Genomic DNA, 17,760 nt, shown 5'->3' with positions numbered 1-17,760 from the left:
GGGACACAACTCCAGTTACCTTGAGGACCTCTTTAAGCCATTCAGGGCAAAGTAAAGGGTTACACATTTTGAAGGCATTTTTCACTGCCAGAGCAGTGTAAACGGCTTCAGTTTAATCAGAATTTAGGCCCAGGACTCCATATTAGCATATTGAAGCCTTTTCCTGACCTTGGTATCTCACTCAGCTCCACAGCACAGAAAATCTTTATCTCTCTGAGATATTCCAATCATGGAGTTGGAATGTGATCATCAGACTATGTGATCAAATTCCCCAGTGAGATCACTCACAAAAATGCTAAATGGGCAAAAAAAAAACCCCAAACCCCAACCTGTTCAGCATGAGCAGTGCATCCTGTTTACGCTGGAAACCAGGAGTCCCGCTGGAGAATTGCAGGCATCGGCACTGGTCCCTTTCCAGTGTTTACGTGGGGAAATTCCTGTCCTAAGCCTGTGTGAGCTGACGTGTTTGCGCTGCCCTTGACATCCTCCCAGCATCACCTCATGGTTCATTCAGCCTTTCCACTCCTCTTCCTTTGCTGGATGGACTCGGTGCATCATCTGTGGTTTCTCCCAGCCAGACCCATATTCTGCACTGGTGGCTTTTATAGATGATAGGAAGAAATTAGGACATGTACAGCATTTGTTTGCGTTAGACATCTGCTTCAGGGTGAGGAGAAACACCCACGACTGCACCAAATAGACCCTGCAGACTGTAAAATGAACAGAGAGCAACTAGCTCAGATATCACACTAGCTCAATGTCTAATATTTTGACAGATTAATCTCTCTCCATCTTCTCATCCTAAACCTAACCCTGCTGGGTGATGCTGAGCAAGCAATTGTCCTCCAGTACATTTATGTTCCCCCACAGCCTCCAACACTTATCTCACTGAGGAGTTTGTCATAGTCTGGTCTGTACAGTTCTTCGTGCTTTCCTAGGGCTCCAGGCTCACCTCTAAAACCAGTGCTGAGGACCGGTCCTACATCTCCCTCTCTATAGTGGGTTATTGTATACCCTATTGTTATATTTGATTAGCTAGAAATTGCAACGACTTCTAAGAGAAATAGACATTTTAGGAGACACAAATTGAACTGCATCGGTAATATGTGGGAACATCACGGTGCTGGATTATTATTCTTAATTGACACTTATTTGTGGATCTCTATTACATTTATGAGCAATTTGGTCATTTGACTAGTCACATTAACTTCAGTGAGTCAGGACCCCACAGCAACATCCTTTTGTGGCCATCCTCCTTTGGCAAAAGAGCTCAAAATAAGTGATCTTTTTTTCCAAGTCTGACACTTCTGGGATCTTTTTAATTAAATGGCACGTGTTAAAGTCTCTTGTAGAACCAGAGGCTGGTGTGATGGGTAGCGCTTTAATGAAAAAAGCACAATAGAGCCAAAATCAGAACCAGAAGAGGTTCCTGGAGCCCAGGAGGAGAGAGACTTCCCTTCCCAGAAGTTTGTCAGGTGCTGCAGAAGAGGAGCCCCCTGAGCACTGTAATCTGGTGCTCAGCAGAATATTTCAGAAAATTTAGTAAAAAAAAATCATGGTCAATATTTTCGGCTCCAAATAATCCAAGAGGGACTTCATATTTCACCAAGAGCTACCAAAGATGGAGGTACATCAAGATTGGAGCCATTTTCCTACATCTATGAACAAATTTGCCTGCAGACATGAAACACCGCATGATCACGGGAACGTGATTGCTAACATAGATACAAAATGTCAGGATGTGCAGATGTCATGACTTTGGATGGAAACATCTCAAACTGAAATTTTTCCCTGAGCAACTGTTTAGATATGCATCATTGTTCAGGGAGTGGAGCGATAGGATGAGGGGGAGCGGTTTTAAAATGTAAGAGGGGAGATTTAGATTAGATATTAGATTGGATTTAGATTAGATGTTAGATATTTCCTGTGAGGGTGGTGAGCCCCTGGCCCAGGTTGTCCAGAGAAGCTGTGGCTGCCCCATCCCTGGAGGGGTTCAAGGCCAGGTTGGACGGGGCTTGGAGCCACCTGGGCTGGTGGGAGGTGTCCCTGCCCAGGGCAGGGGGTTGGAAGGAGATGATCTTTAAGTTCCCTTCCCACCCAAACCATTCTATGATTCTATGGTTCAGCTGGATTTATGCTAGAAGAAAAAATAAATTCATTAACAGCTGAACACTTTGCTTTGAAACTATGATACTTCTGGATTTCTTTGCATCCCCTGGTTAACTAAAAGCCTCCTAAGCAAGCATCTGTGGCATCCAGCACTGGTTGGCATCAGGGATTTCATTTAACTTACGTGCAGCATCCCGTAGAGTACACTATAGACTACCCACATTTTGGTGACCAAAGCGTTTTCATAGAAATCAAGGATTCTCCCCATATTCTCAGCATGGCCAGGCCTTCCCATCCCACTCTCCTGCACTTTGTTGCAATTAAATCTTCAAGGCTGGGGCTTCATTACATCCGACTTTCCCCTCTCGTCATTCCCTACCACAACTCCCTGGGGAAGGTGCGAGGGTGTGATCCAGCACCGAGGGCACCTTCCAGTTTGGGCTGGTCTCCAGGCGGCCAGTCGATGGCTCCGGCAGCTTTGGAAATCGTCGCATAGCTGAGATGCCAGGAGGCTGAGTCTAAAATGTAATTAGCTTCACATGAGAACAAGTGGCTTGTCTAGTCCATGCCCTAGGGACTATTTGATCAAGTAATTAGATCGTTACTTATGGGGCTGGAGGAACCCAAATACGGCACTATCCGCCTCTTTTCCTGTTTACTCAGGAAGGTGAGTGCTCTGTGAAGAATGATAAGTGAGCATCTGAACACAATTAAATCTGAAAAAGAGGAACTAGCTGTGGTCATGAAAAAACCCTCGTCTGTTTTATCTTTTGCCTTCTGACTATTGTAGATATTTGCTTTGATTTCCCAAAATTTTAGAATGGGTATCTAACTTTCCTTAGGCTGTTTTTTTTTTTACATTTCTGAATAAAACTGTGTCCTGATCTCTGAGAAATAATTTTTAGAGCTCAAAACAAGTTGCCTGACAGAGCAAGAACTGTGGGCCTACCGCATTTGCTTATGCAGAATAGCAACTTTCTCCCAAACTGTGCTAACAGTTTCATAGCTGTGGTATAAACATCCAGGTGTTCAGGGGGGAATGGAGTCTGTTTCTCTTCCTAGGGCACAATCCTGTGTTGTTCACCTGGAGATGGAATGTCTGCTCTCTGCTAATAGCCTCAGCCTTTTCAAATCTGATTTTCTATGTTCATATGAAGGATTAAATATAGTGCAAGCATTGTGCCATCAGAAGGGTGCTACAGAGAAATAGGCCAAGGGAAAATCTTATCTGAATGCCATTTTTTCCACCTGCAGTTTGTTATTTCCCAGAAGATCATTCCATTTGATTTGGGAGCAGGAGCAAAGGAAAAGGTTGTTTGCACAGAACCTTTCAATGACTTTTAAAGGAGTTTTGGAGACAAATCGGACCTCCACAGAGAGACAATTAGGAAGCCTCAATTGGTTTGGAATTGCTATTGTGTGGTGTTTGTGCTTAAGTAAGGCATAGAGCCCTTGCCAAAGTCCAGACACTGCAGTGGCAAGAGCCGTACAACCAGTGGTGAGAGCCAGGGTTTGCCGCAAACAGTTGAGAGGAGGACGGAAACCGAAGGGCTGTGAGGGTGGGGCGATTTGTGTGAGGCCGGATCTCCCCAGACCACGTGCAGCGCCACATCCATTCGGTACGATTTATCACGTCCCACTATTGGTTGGACTCCTCTACTAGAAAAAGCGAGACAGTGATAATTGCAGGTTAGTCACCAGCCACGTGCCCTGGGGCGTCTTTAAAGAAGGAGCCAGTGGGTGCTCGCAGACAGAGCTGCGCCCATGTCTGCTGCTTCAGCAGCTTCCCCCGCAGTCTGTCTCCCCATCTCTACTCCCTTCAGCGGTTGCTGCTGAGCCCGATTCCATTCTGCACCACCTCTGCACTGGAAACCAGCAGAGCAATACCCTTGGCATGTGTAACAGGGCGACTTCGAGTCCCTGAGGATGTTGCCCACTCTTGGGCAAATAAATGTGGGGCTAAGGAGGAAGCACTGGGATCCTCTTAGCAGGTATTCATGGAGGCTTACCAGAATTGTCCAAGACACCTTGCTAACACTAATAATATTTCTGCAGAACTCAGTGGTGCATGAATCCATATCGATCTCCGCAACAGATGAGGCTTGCCCAATTGCCACCAGAGATAAGGAAATAGAAGTCAATTGCAAAAGGCTGAGCTAGGACCTCTTACACATGGGTGACATTTATGAGGCATGGTCTCCCAACCTGCTCAGCTTCCCCTCATTAGTGGCTTATTTACCCATTGCTTGTAATGGAACATTTCATTTCTGCCAGCAGGATGCAGACACAGCCGGCCCTGAGCTCCTCCAGCTTCGGAGGAGCACTTCAGCAAGTGGCTGGGTTTTCAAAGTCTTTTCAAAACCATGGGAGAGCAGTGCTTCCTCATGGTGTACAGCATCCCCTCTCCCAGCAACGACCTGGGATATCCCAGAGGAGTCCCAGGTCTCCAGCTATTGCCTTAGACTTTCTCAGGCATTCTAACAGGACCTGCCACTCTACAGAGATCGGGCTTTTAGGAAGAAATTAAAAGGAGAATGGGTGAGTCTGGGGGAATGCAAAAATGAAGGAAACACAGACAACTGATGCCTAGATAATAATATTTTTTTTATTGCTTCATACAAGAAAAGGAGAAGATGGCAAGAAAGAATAAACGTAGAAATTCCTCCATCTACACCAGTGCAAAGAAGAATTACAGAATCTCTCTCCCAGGCAATATTCCTGGGGGCACAAAACAAATCAGTTACATGTTACAAGGAAACACATTGTGCTTGAGGTAAATATAGTAGAAATGATGCAGAACATAAGGAAAACCATTTGAGGTTTTACTCTTCCTTGGACAGGAAGGGCATTAGGAAAACAAAGATGTGAGGAAGACCTTGACAAGTTCAGGGATCTGCAAACCGTTTTCATTCCTTAGCCTTTGGAGCCTCCACAGGGCAATCGCCCCCACCACAGGAGCCCCGACATGCAGCCCCTCAAGGAGCCATGCTTTTACGACAGCAAACATCTGCACATGCAATGGAGTAGTGCCGGCCGCAGGCAGGGGTGCATATGCCCTTGCACGGGGGGGTGGCCTGTGTAACACAGGCGGTGGGACAGGAATCCACACACTTCGTAACAGCCTGAACGCCCCCACAGCAGGGATCCACACATGTGGTGGTGCACTTGGTCACCTCCTGACAGCAGGGATCCACGCATCTGGTGGTGCACTTGGTCACCTCCTGGCAGCAGGGATCCACACACGTGGTGGTGCACTTGGTCACCTCCTGGCAGCAGGGGTCCACACACGTGGTGGTGCATTCACTCACACCTCCACAGCATGGGTCCACGCATGTGGTGGTGCACTTGGTGACTTCCTTGCAGCAGGGATCCACGCACCTGGTGGTGCACTTGGTCACTGGCCCACAGCATGGCTCCACACACTTAGTAGTGCACTTGGTCACCTCCTGGCAGCAGGGATCCACACACCTGGTGGTGCACTCACTCACACCTCCACAGCATGGGTCCACGCATGTGGTGGTGCACTTGGTGACTTCCTTGCAGCAGGGATCCACGCACCTGGTGGTGCACTTGGTCACTGGCCCACAGCATGGCTCCACACACTTAGTAGTGCACTTGGTCACCTCCTGGCAGCAGGGATCCACACACCTGGTGGTGCATTCACTCACACCTCCACAGCATGGGTCCACGCATGTGGTGGTGCACTTGGTGACTTCCTTGCAGCAGGGATCCACACACCTGGTGGTGCACTTGGTCACTGGCCCACAGCATGGCTCCACACACTTAGTAGTGCACTTGGTCACCTCCTGGCAGCAGGGATCCACACACCTGGTGGTGCATTCACTCACACCTCCACAGCATGGGTCCACGCATGTGGTGGTGCACTTGGTGACTTCCTTGCAGCAGGGATCCACACACCTGGTGGTGCACTTGGTCACTGGCCCACAGCATGGCTCCACACACTTAGTAGTGCACTTGGTCACCTCCTGGCAGCAGGGATCCACACACCTGGTGGTGCACTTCGTCACTTCACTACAGCATGGATCTATGCACCTGGTGGTGCACTTGTTCACTCTGCCGTAGCATGGATCCACACATTTAGTGGTGTATCTGGTGACACCTCCACAGCATGGATCAACACGCTTAGTGGTGTATCTGGTGACACCTCCACAGCATGGATCTATGCACCTGGTGGTACTTCTGGTCACACTGCCACAGCATGGATCAACACACCTCGTGGTGCACTTGGTCACTCTATCGCAGCATGGATCCACACACTTAGTGGTGCACTTGGTCACCTCTCTACAGCAGGGATTCACACGCCTGGTAGTGCACTTGGTCACCTTATCGCAGCACGGATCCACACACCTGGTGGTGCACTTGGTCACCTCTCTACAGCAGGGATTCACACGCCTGGTGGTGCACTTAATCACTTCACTACAGCATGGATCTACGCACTTGGTAGTGCACTTGGTCACTCTGTCACAGCATGGATCCACGCATTTAGTGGTGCATCTGGTCACAGGTCCACAGCATGGATCTACACATCTGGTGGTGCACTTGGTCACCTCCTGGCAGCAGGGGTCCACGCATCTGGTGGTGCACTTGGTCACCTCCTGGCAGCAGGGGTCCACACATCTGGTGGTGCACTTGGTCACCTCCTGGCAGCAGGGGTCCACGCATCTGGTGGTGCACTTGGTCACCTCCTGGCAGCAGGGATCCACACATCTGGTGGTGCACTTGGTCACCTCCTGGCAGCAGGGGTCCACGCATCTGGTGGTGCACTTGGTCACCTCCTGGCAGCAGGGGTCCACGCATCTGGTGGTGCACTTGGTCACCTCCTGGCAGCAGGGGTCCACGCATCTGGTGGTGCACTTGGTCACCTCCTGGCAGCAGGGGTCCACGCATCTGGTGGTGCACTTGGTCACCTCCTGGCAGCAGGGATCCACACACGTGGTGGTGCACTTGGTCACCTCCTGGCAGCAGGGGTCCACACACGTGGTGGTGCACTTGGTCACCTCCTGGCAGCAGGGGTCCACGCATCTGGTGGTGCACTTGGTCACCTCCTGGCAGCAGGGATCCACACACGTGGTGGTGCACTTGGTCACCTCCTGGCAGCAGGGGTCCACACATCTGGTGGTGCACTTGGTCACCTCCTGGCAGCAGGGATCCACGCATCTGGTGGTGCACTTGGTCACCTCCTGGCAGCAGGGGTCCACACATCTGGTGGTGCACTTGGTCACCTCCTGGCAGCAGGGATCCACACACGTGGTGGTGCACTTGGTCACCTCCTGGCAGCAGGGGTCCACACATCTGGTGTTGCACTTGGTCACCTCCTCACAGCACGTATCTTCACATCTGGTCGTGCACTCGGTCACTTTGCAGCAGCATGGGTCCGCACATGTGGTGATGCACTTGGTCACTTCCTCACAGCAAGGAGGCGCACAGGTGGTGATTCCGAGGCAGCAGGGATCCACACACCTGGCAGCCCGTGTCACACCAAGATTACTCAGGTTCACGTAAGTGGTGGTGCCCTGAGGAACCCCAGCGTAGCAGCAGGGATCCACACATTGAGGGAAGCACTGGATGTTACAGCCAGCACCACAGGGATCAACACATTTTTTCACTGGAAAACTCTTCACCAAGATTGTGGGAGGTGGAAGGCAGAGCTGTCTCAGTTGGTAATCGTTCTGGCACTGCATCTTTGAGGGAGGGGTAACGTCTGAAAGCAGGAAAGGAATAAACTTTGTGGAAAACAGAGACATTCAGCTTTCACAAGGAAAAGATGTACAAGGAAAGACAGATGTACATTTCAAACAGCTTCTCAAAACAGGAAAGAAAAGTGGTGTTATTTGGACCCAACTAAATTATATTGCATGTTCTGAAGTCACGACAGCCCCCACCTGCCCACAGCTCCCCTTAGTTTAGCATGAGCTCTTTGACATTACTTCCCTATTTCCACCTGTAAAGGAGACTACTAGGCTTCTGGTATGGACCTGTCCGCACGTAGGTCCTCACCTAGAGGACATGAGTGGAGCCTTCATGCCAGAAAACTTCCACAAGGAAAGGATCTGACGCTCACAGCACAGCTGCTTTCCCACCTCTCCAATAGAAGTTCTCCTAGCTCTTCTCATCCAGACTTCCTTCCAGGCATTGCTTACCCTTGCAGCCTGAGAGTCTCCACTTCTTATCTTCCCTCCCACTTTTTTCCTTTGAAGTCCTAGCCTTGCCTTTTGATCTTTCTCAAACCCAATAATTTCCTGGTTAAAACAGGGTAGCAATGTCATTGGGGAAAGAGAGAGGTTAGTCTGCTCTCAACTACCCTGAGATGTATCTTGATGGAGAACACAGAGCAATTGCAAAACATACAGCAAATAAAGACTGGTAGAAGATGGAATGAATATTTACCCTTACCTCAGCTGCTTGATAAATACCGTACGCAAATCTCACTAAGCAGAAGCACTCATAAGTCTCCTACATTGCTTCTGCAGATAATATTTAAAAACTAAATAACCCCAGCCACTATATTACTTCCCAGTAAGCCAAGAGAGACTTACCCAATTCACCAACAGCAACTAGCAAATGAAACCAAAACGGCTTGAGAAACACTACAATATGAATCCTTTTATATGATTTCAGTGTCCGTGTCTCCGGAAGTGAGACACCTCAGGGGTATGGAAATAAAATTTATAATAATCCAGACCTGCTCCACCTCCAATCCTTAAATTACTTGCTTACATTATAATTTTTAATGAAACCTGGCCACTGTGGTGGTACATGCGGCACTATGACTGCTGCCTGCAAGCTTGAATTCCTCATCCACGTATTTCCTATGGGGGATGTGGAACAAGGAACTGATGATACATCCTGGAAACAATCCCCCTCGGGATTAAACTTTGTTTTGATAAAAGTTGATTTGGTGCATTTTCTTGCGCCTTCCCCTGAGACAGCCATACAGACCAGGATTACAGATGTGATAGGACTCCATAAGTGACTTTGTTCTGCTCTATTGTGCGAGTTTGCTTGCTCTTACAAGCACACAATATCCCTCCTACTGAGAACTTTATTCACAACGATCTGGTCAGAATTTCCATTGTTGTAACTTGCAGTTGTTGCCTCTCACGCTGTCTCCGGGCACCTCTGAGAAACGCCTCTCCATTAATACTTTTTAGATAGCTGAAAGGGGCCCCAGGATCTCCCCTAAGTCTTTTCCTTTTCAGGATGAGCAGGTCCTTCAGCCTCTCCCCACCCATCACCTCCTTGAGGCCCCTGGACCATCTTGGTGGTCTCCACTGGGCTTGCTCCAGTTTGCTGGAGACTGTCTTGCACTGTGGACCCCAAATTGGACACAGCATCCAGGTGTGGTCTCACATGTGCCAGATGGAGGGGAGCACTCACTCCCCTGTAACTGCTGGAGAGTGCAGCCAGTACATGGGAACACCCAAGTTCCCTGAGCAGCTTCATAACATCTCTAATCCTCAACCAAGTGCAGTATGTCAGCATAACCCAAATTTCATAGAATCATAGACTGGTTTGGGTTGGAAGGGACCTTAATGATCATCTAGTTCCAAACCCCCCTACAACGGGCAGGGACACCTTCCATTAGACCAGGATGCTCAAAGCCCCGTCCAACCCGGCCTTGAACAGTTAGGCAGCCAGGGAAGTCTTCACACTGTGTTAAAACCTTCACTGTCACTTAGAGTCCTTCCAGGATATCTCCTATGATGGCCCATCTCTATGCAGCGACGCTCCAGGGGGATGACCCGTCTGTGTTTGGTGCTCTGACTGTAGTGTTCGTGGTAGTGGCCCTTTTTGGTTTGCTCTGCACGTTTCTGTCATACAGAGGGTTAAACCGAGACTGAGACACACCGTCCAAGAAAGATAGTGAACCGTGCACGACAGCCACAGCATGGAGTCAATGCTTTCTGCCTACCACAATTGCAGTCAAGTAAAGATGTTCTTGTCTGAAAACCCCTCATTGTAAGAGAGAAGGGAGAGCCACCAAGCGCACTGCCTGCGAGAGATCAAAGACTCTGAAACTTCCTTCTCTGCTCACTCTGAACTAGCCTTAAGTCACTTGGTGACACAAACATTGAACCAGCATTACTTGCGTACAGAGACAAGGGTATATATCATCTGGAGATGAAGGTGCATTCTTGTGCCTGCACACTATTCTCCCTTTAAATGTGCCTGTCCATGCCGCTGGGCACAGTGGTGTCCAGTGTAGTAGCTTTTGGTTATTTAAGTTAAAATAAATAAATTTGAGATGTGTAACCACTTGGGCTGACAGTTTGCTGCTGACCGCAGTGATCTGAATTAACCCTTAGTATAGTTCAGCTGATTTTGGTAAACCGGTGGGCTGAAGGGAAAAGGGTCCTATCACCCGTCTGCTCTTCAGGGGTGCAACTGCAGGGGGATAAAGGCAACATCATGGCGATGGAGTAGCGTTATGTTATTTGAGTCAGAGCTTTAGGAGAAAATGCAAAACATCACGAGACTAGTGATGATATAAGAGTTTCCAGAAGCACGTCAGGGCACTACCACCAGCGGCACCCCGCCTGAACAGGACAGCGGCGGTGACAGAAAGAGGTCAGACGCGGCTAAAAATAGAAGAATCCCCCAGATCCCACATCCCATCCTGTCTCTAATGGCCCGCATGATGTGTTGGGCTGGAGGATGTTTTACCGTCACAGAAAAACTGACCCATAACTGGGCGACTATTTGGGAGCGAGCCTGGAGTCCATGCATTTCCCAAATTCTTCTCTGACGTCAGCCCCACTGAAAGGACACGTGATCTCGCAAGCCATCTTTGCTTACTCGAGGTTACACTACAGCCGTGGAAATAGCTGGTTTCCATGAAAAATAATTAGTCAAATAATTCATCACAGGGCGGAGGCGGAGCAGGGCCGGGTTAGTAAAGGACAGCTTGTCTGTGTGCCTGGGGCACCTCATCTCCGGAGGCCAGGCTCTTGAATATACAAGGCAGATCCCAGGTTAAAGTCGCCGTGTCTGCTCACTGTCTTTACTTGCTGATACTGAGCTGGGTAAGTATCTTCGGGATTGTACAGATCTAAGCCTGTTACTGGTGTTGATTTTCTACTATTTGCCGAAATAGATTACTGCTACCAGCTGCACAAGGGAAATTGTTTATTGGCTCTCACACCTCCTTGGTGACAAGGGTTTGAAAGAGTAATAATCTTCTTCCTTCGCGCTTTGCTGTAATTCCCATGGATGATCTGCAAAATGTCTCCTGCTGTCTCAGCACTGGATTTAGAGGGCTAAAACATCATCTTGCTCACTGAGTGCCTACGCGGCGGGCAGGAGCCGAAACTGCTCTGCATATAGATATCATCGAAGCAGCGAAGCAACTGCGGCATCGCATACGGCAGTGGCCAAGGTCCCAGGTAAGAGCTCCTAGCCTCATGGTAAACCTGAACAACTACGTCTCTCTTCTACCTGTCTAGCCTGTTGCCACTGAAAGCCCTGATAAAGGTGGGACAGTGATAGCTGCACCTCTTGCAGTGGTGCGAGATGGGTGTTCTCCTGCAAGGGAGTTTCAGGACAAGGACAAAAAGTCTGTAAAAGAGAGGGGATTAACTTGAAGTTTATAAACCTGCTGAAAATGTTAATCAAATCCACTGTTATCTGCTCAAGAAAATGCTGCTAGGGTGAAATTGTCTGGCTGAAAGCAGATTTCAGTAAGAAAAGATGAGTTTGGAAGTTTATACAGAAAAACAGAATGACGAAACTTCTTTTCATAAGGAGTGGTTGCAGAATCGGGGGGGGGGGGGGAAAGACATAGCAATTTCTCTCTATTCATTATTTCGTGAACCAAATTGTGGCACAAACTGCAGGTGTCTTGCTGAAGAATTCACCAGCCAAGAAAATGAAATGTCTGATGCTTTGGGTTAGCAGATACCAAATGGCTCTTTTTCTTTCAGGCTCCACTGCAGTGTGGAAAGATGTCTTCCCAGTGCGAGGTGCCCTGCCTGCCTCCTCCTGCCTGCGTGGGGGAGCCTGCCCACACTGACGCGTGCCCATCACAGTGTCCTGTGGTGGTCCTGGATGCCTGTCCCATGCAGGACACACAGCCCTGTCCTGAGCAGACTTTCCAGGTGGACCCATGCTCATGTCAGGGTGCAGCCACCTGCCTGGATGCTTGCTCTCAGGTTCTGCTCGCCTGCCCACCTCCTGCTGTCCCCTTGCCTGGGGACACCTGCGCACCTCCATGTGTGTGTGCCTGTGGGTGCCCAGCAGCAATCCCTTGTGACCCCCCTCAAAGCAAGGGAGGGGCCAGCTTCCCATTCCAGCCTGCAGCCTTGGTGGTGGAGCCCTGCAGCCCCGAGACAGTTGGGACGTGCGTGGAAACCTTCCCCTTCCAGCATGAGATCTCGCCCATGGATCCCTGCACCCCTGAGACAGCTGGGACCTGTGTGGAAACCTTCACTGTGCAGCACCCAACCTCAGCAATGGATCCTTGCACCCTCAAAACAGTTGGGACCTGTGTGAAGACCTCCCCTCTCCAGCAAGACATCTCACCGGTGGAGCCTTGCATCCCCAAGACAGTTGAGACCTGCACAGAAAACATCCCATTGCAATACCCAATCTCATCCGTGGAGCCCTGCACCCTCGAGGTGCTCGAGACCTGCCCGGAGGAGCCCTGCTGCACTCAGGGTGTGATCATTGGTGATCCCTGCCCCGCTCAATGCTCAGTTACACGTGTGGATCCCTGCACACCCCAGGGTGTGATTTGTACGGAGCCGTGTGTGTCCCAGAGTGCCACAGAACCCACGGGGACATGCATACCCCAGAGCAGCGTGGAGCTGTGCACACCCCAGGGCACCGCAGGTCCCACGGACACCAGGTCTACCAAGGGCATGGCCAAGGGCGTCAGCACCCACCCATCCACACGAGCACCCTTCCGCCTGAACACCCGCACTGCTGCCATCGTGGAGCGGTGCCTTTCCAGGTGTCAAAACTGGCTGCGAGGCAAGAAATAAGAGCAGCATCAGTGGGCACACAGCAAAGAAGAGTTTTCCCTGCATAAACAAGACCTCCTCTGGAGAGCCTCTTGGTTTCCCATGTGTAACAACAAGAAAGAAAATTACTTCATGTTAAATAAAAAAAAATACTTTTCAATCATCTGTTAATTATGGCTCTTATTTTTATTGCCTAATGTTAAGTACAATAATGATGGCAAAAGTGCAATGCAAGTATTAATTGCATTCACAGAGACCCATTTCATCATCTTCAACCTTTTTACTTCCCACGTATAAATAACTACTTTCATAGTCTGTCTTAAATTCAGTTATGATTTTGCCTTTGGGTTTTCTATCCTCTTTTTTAATGCTCTCTTAGATTGAAATTTTTATGAGAATATTGAGAAAAGTAGCTTAAAGGCATCATTTTAACATAGCTTGAGAAAGGTCTTTTAAGGAGATATAAAATGGCAGATGGCATTTAAGGTGAAGGAGGAGCAAACACTGAAGAGAGAGAAGTTGCAGAAAACACCAGGAGAAAAGTAATGCTGAGAAATGGGAGTTTTGTTGCACAATGTCCAGCTGAAGACTGAGTGAAACTCTGTATAATTATAAGTTTTTGTCACATAACAGCTTTCCCTGGAACCAGAGTTACATCTCTAAATATTAGCAGCAACTTGATGCAGTAGATGGATAAAGCTCTTAAAGAGTTATAGGAAGACCAGGGGGAGAAGCATATGCCAGTTATTCCTGCAGCTGCCTGTGGTATAATTGATATATCGCCTGACACTTCTTGCCCAGCAGCCCTATCCGACCCAGTGCTGGCACCCAGGGCTCTCCATACTCCTGGTGGCACTTGGTCACCAGCTGATTTTTGCTGATACAGCAGTTTGCTGCAGCTGCAAGAAGAGCCCAATCCTGCTCAGGGCAGCCTGGAAAAATGATGAGAACCAGCCCAGGCATCCAGAAACAGCTGCTCAATGAAAGCCATTTCCATTGGATTATGGCACTTTGTTTGCTGGGTCTTTAACATCCTCCGTTAGAAAGGATTTTTCTGCCTCCACATGCACAGCGGATAAAATATCTCTATGTGTTAGTGCTCTGTGTGTATTTGCAAAGAGCTAAAACAAGCCCTTATAGCACAGCAATAATCACAGCTTATTGGATTGAGGAGATAAATCTTGATGAATCTGAAAAGTTTGTCAGCTGTTCCTGTTTTTTTCCCCAGTAAATAAATCAACAGATATCATTCTCAAGACGCTATACCAGATTACCGTGCCTGAAACTACATCCATCACCCATTACGCTGTAATAAGACTCTTCTGAGAGTTAGATTGGATCTGCAGTATTGGGCTTCGGAAACACCTATAAATCAAACACTAGTGAAGATAGCCTATAGTAACGTAAAAATGACAACTAAAGATGAACCAGCAAAGACAATAAGCAGAGGAACACTGGTTACTGTAGTACCAAATATGCCCTTGCAAAGTCAGATAAGCCCAGCTCGTCGTTCCAAGATGCTCTTTTGACACTGTATGACTAGACTGCCCTTTACAAATTATTGTGCTCTCCCACATAATCTCGTTACAAAAATAACTCCTCATTATGCTCTTGCACTGCCCTGGCTGGCACTTCCCCTCGCAACCCCAACATTTATGGTTATGCCAACACAGTGCGCTCCATCCCAGCACATTCGACATTCAAACACCCATCTACGGATGCTCAGAGTTTGCTGGCGTCATCCTGGGTGCTGCTCAGTGCTTACCAACGGCAATACAATAAAACCTAAGACTGAGCCATTTCCTCCACCACAGGAGCCACTCGGCAGGTGAGGAAGTGAGTTTCCTTTCCTCAAGTGTCATTAAGCTGGAGATGATCCTCAAGACCAAGGTGAAGGCTTCTTTAGCACTTTGAATGACTCCATAGTCTACCCAGGGCCATAAGTATGTCATGTTTTACATGAAAACTAAACCTAGAAAAACATGTCCTTTTTGTTGAGTGCATCAACTGTAATTTCAGCAAGCATTTCTTCATTCAAGAAATCTGGGGCAGAGATGGTCTTTGTGGCTGGGCTGCCCTGATCCCAGCCCCAGGCCTGCAGTGCTGGTGGTAAAGCAGCAAAGCAGGAAGATGACAAGATCCAGCTAAACCCTTTTGCTGGTCCATTTTATCTGGGGCCGGACTGCGTTTGCATCTCAAGACTCATGAGCAGCCTGTTCATTTTCTTCCCCCAGCTCTTCATTCCTTCGACGGTTCTCATGTTCCCCTCACCATGATCTCCTCCCCTCACTCATCTGTCATTATTCCTGCCTTGTGACACCTCTTCATCATCAGGGTGGAGCGTAATTGGTACAGCTGGAAAAGAGGCATCAGGTGTGATTGTGGCATTCCTAACATATCAGCAAGTAATTTATCCCTTTCCTACAGAGAGGAAGGAAAGGACAAAATGCCACCCAACCCGGGTTTGGCCATACTTTATTCGCAAACAAAAGTCGAGGACCTCATTTCTCGGGCATGGTTGAGAGCTTGTGTACAGACATCTCAGCTGGTACTGAGATGAAGGACCACGAGCAGTACCCCAGGCCTGGCCCTGCTTATTTCATGGGGCTGGGTGAGTCATTTTAGGAAGCCGATCCTCCAGAGCAGGTCAACTGCTGCACGTCTGCACTTGTGAGCGGTGCCAGTCTGGAGTCCACATTCTCCTGGCCTGAGTCACCAGCTCCAGAGGGTCTTCCAGGCACACTCAGGAGACTGAGAAGTCCAGCTAAAACTAGCATCTCCCACCCATTACTAAAAACAGAGAGGTCAGCACCCCTTTAGCACACCCAAGTAACTCTTCAAAAGACACACGAGCTGCACTAAGTGAAACATTTATCAAAAGTAATGAGTTCAGCCATTGCCACATCGGCTCTGAATTCCCTATTTCTTCATCCCATTTTTCCCCCTCTGGTTTTCAGGCTCCCATCCAGCATCTTACTGGGTTCAGGACCAGGTCACTCTTGCCCGTGGGCTGCGACTGGCTCCGTTTCGATCAGGGCACAGCTCTAAGTTTCAGCACAAATGTACACCTGGGCAAGAAGTTTCTGAGAATGGCTGGGAGCCTGCCAGAGCCCAGCACACCTTTCCCATGCTCACCTTTCCAGTGTAAACAAATAGAAATGTTGCTCTTAAACACGGCAGGCCACAGGCAGAACTGGTAGAGCCTGGTTTCCACCGTCTGTCCTGTGTCCAACAGCCCGATGAATGGAGAACCGATTAGTGCTTTCTACTACAGCAACATCAACCAAGTCTCTGCTAATTTTCATGAAACTCATAGAGATTTAGCATTCGTTTGAGCCATGCCACTGTATCAAATTTGCTTGCAAATAATAGGTTAGGATATTAAAATCAGGAGCATAGAAACTTTATTTCTTGGGAAAGTCAGGCTAAAGAAAGATGAATACCTATGAACAAAAGCAAGCAGGTGATTTCCCTGGCTGTATATCTCCCTGGAATAAAAGGAGAGGACTGGGAAGGGCAGGCAGGAGTTGCATCCCTGCCAGCAGCACAGGCAGCTCTAGGTGTATCAGCCTGGCTTTCCCCATCCTGCCACGCCACAAGCCTTCTGCTAGCAGCTTCCACACTTGCACTGTTTGCCTCGGTGAGCGCTGCCTATACCACCACCAGATACGTGTCCCTGCCAGGCAAGCTCCATCTTGCCGCAGAGCACCCGCTCCTGTCCTCGGCTGCCAGCCTGACACAATGCCTTGTCCCTCCCCAGCAGGACCTTGCCCAGCCAGATCCACCACGCTGCCAGCCTGGCTTTGGTGGGGTTTCTTTCAGGACATGTTTCCCAACACGTCCTCTCTGCCCCCTTCCACCCTCTGCTCGAGACGACACTCCCGTTGTTGCAGCACAGACACCCCTGAGCACTTCTTAGTTGCTTCCTCTCTATCTGCCCTCGATGCTCCTGCATTTGAGAGACCAGAGCTACTTTTCAGGACAGCAGAAAACAGCTTTCTGCCCCAACCAGAGAAGACACTAAACCCAAGAATTTAAGCCATTGGCCAAAACTGCAGCTTCCTGCAAAAACGAGCTGGCAAAAGGAACTGAAATTCTCCCGCTGATGCACTGGGCAGGGAGGAAGCTAACGGGCAAGGGCACTGAAATCGTCCCCACCGCTGAGGGGAGCAGCCGAAATGAGTACAGCCCGTGACTCACTTCCACTGCGGCCACAGGAGGTGACTCAGGTCTCCACCAAACCCTCAGCTTTTGAGTGGAACAAGCCAACAGAGACCACAACTGAGCCGACTGCCCTCTCCTGTCCCAGCCCACCTCCTCTGCTGCCAGCCCTGGGAGAAGATGGTGAGCTCCATGTGCACACGGGTGGCAGGAGCAAACCTCCTCCATGGTCCCCACACATGGCAGGAGCGATGGCTCTGAGCTCAGGGTGATAGAGTAGGGGAAGAAAATCAAAGAGGAGTACTCACAGCTGGACTACTACACCTGCCCAACCCCTGAGCACTACGACAAAAAGCTGGTCCATGGCCAGAGCCCTGCCCAGAAGCTGATTTTCCAATGCTAAAGCCCGTGGCTGGCTCAGGGAGCATGTCTGAGCGAGGTCTGGGTGCGGGCAGCAGACGTGCCAGGAGGGATGGCACCCCAGCTGCTCACAGGTGTGTCTGTGCACGCA

At 49.2% G+C, this 17,760-nt stretch overlaps 1 protein-coding gene across 1 annotated transcript; it reads right to left on the bottom strand.

Moving 5' to 3' along the window:
• Nucleotides 1–5,084: 5,084 nt before the first annotated feature.
• LOC134526113 (keratin-associated protein 10-4-like) lies at nucleotides 5,085–7,811 on the bottom strand. The gene is made up of 4 exons (XM_063357617.1): nucleotides 7,468–7,811; nucleotides 6,355–7,335; nucleotides 5,893–6,162; nucleotides 5,085–5,577 (listed from the first exon to the last, which is right to left on the bottom strand). The coding sequence occupies exons 1-4, from the start codon at nucleotides 7,809–7,811 to the stop codon at nucleotides 5,085–5,087; spliced, it is 2,088 nt and encodes a 695-aa protein (XP_063213687.1).
• Between the last annotated feature and the right edge of the window lie 9,949 nt (nucleotides 7,812–17,760).

The sequence above is a fragment of the Chroicocephalus ridibundus genome, chromosome 21, assembly GCF_963924245.1.
Source record: "Chroicocephalus ridibundus chromosome 21, bChrRid1.1, whole genome shotgun sequence".
NCBI classification, from domain to species: domain Eukaryota; kingdom Metazoa; phylum Chordata; class Aves; order Charadriiformes; family Laridae; genus Chroicocephalus; species Chroicocephalus ridibundus.
This window is presented reverse-complemented; position numbering and strand designations above follow the sequence as displayed.

Coding starts and splice junctions, on each gene's coding strand:
- LOC134526113 (XM_063357617.1), bottom strand. CDS start 7,811: ATGCAGTGCCAGAACGATTACCAACTGAGACAGCTCTGCCTTCCACCT. Junction 7,336..7,467: donor GTGACCGAGTGCACGACCAG/ATGTGAAGATAC, acceptor CAAGTGCACCAC/CAGATGTGTGGACCCCTGCT. Junction 5,578..5,892: donor GTGACCAAGTGCACTACTAA/GTGTGTGGAGCC, acceptor GTGCACCACCAG/GTGTGTGGATCCCTGCTGCC.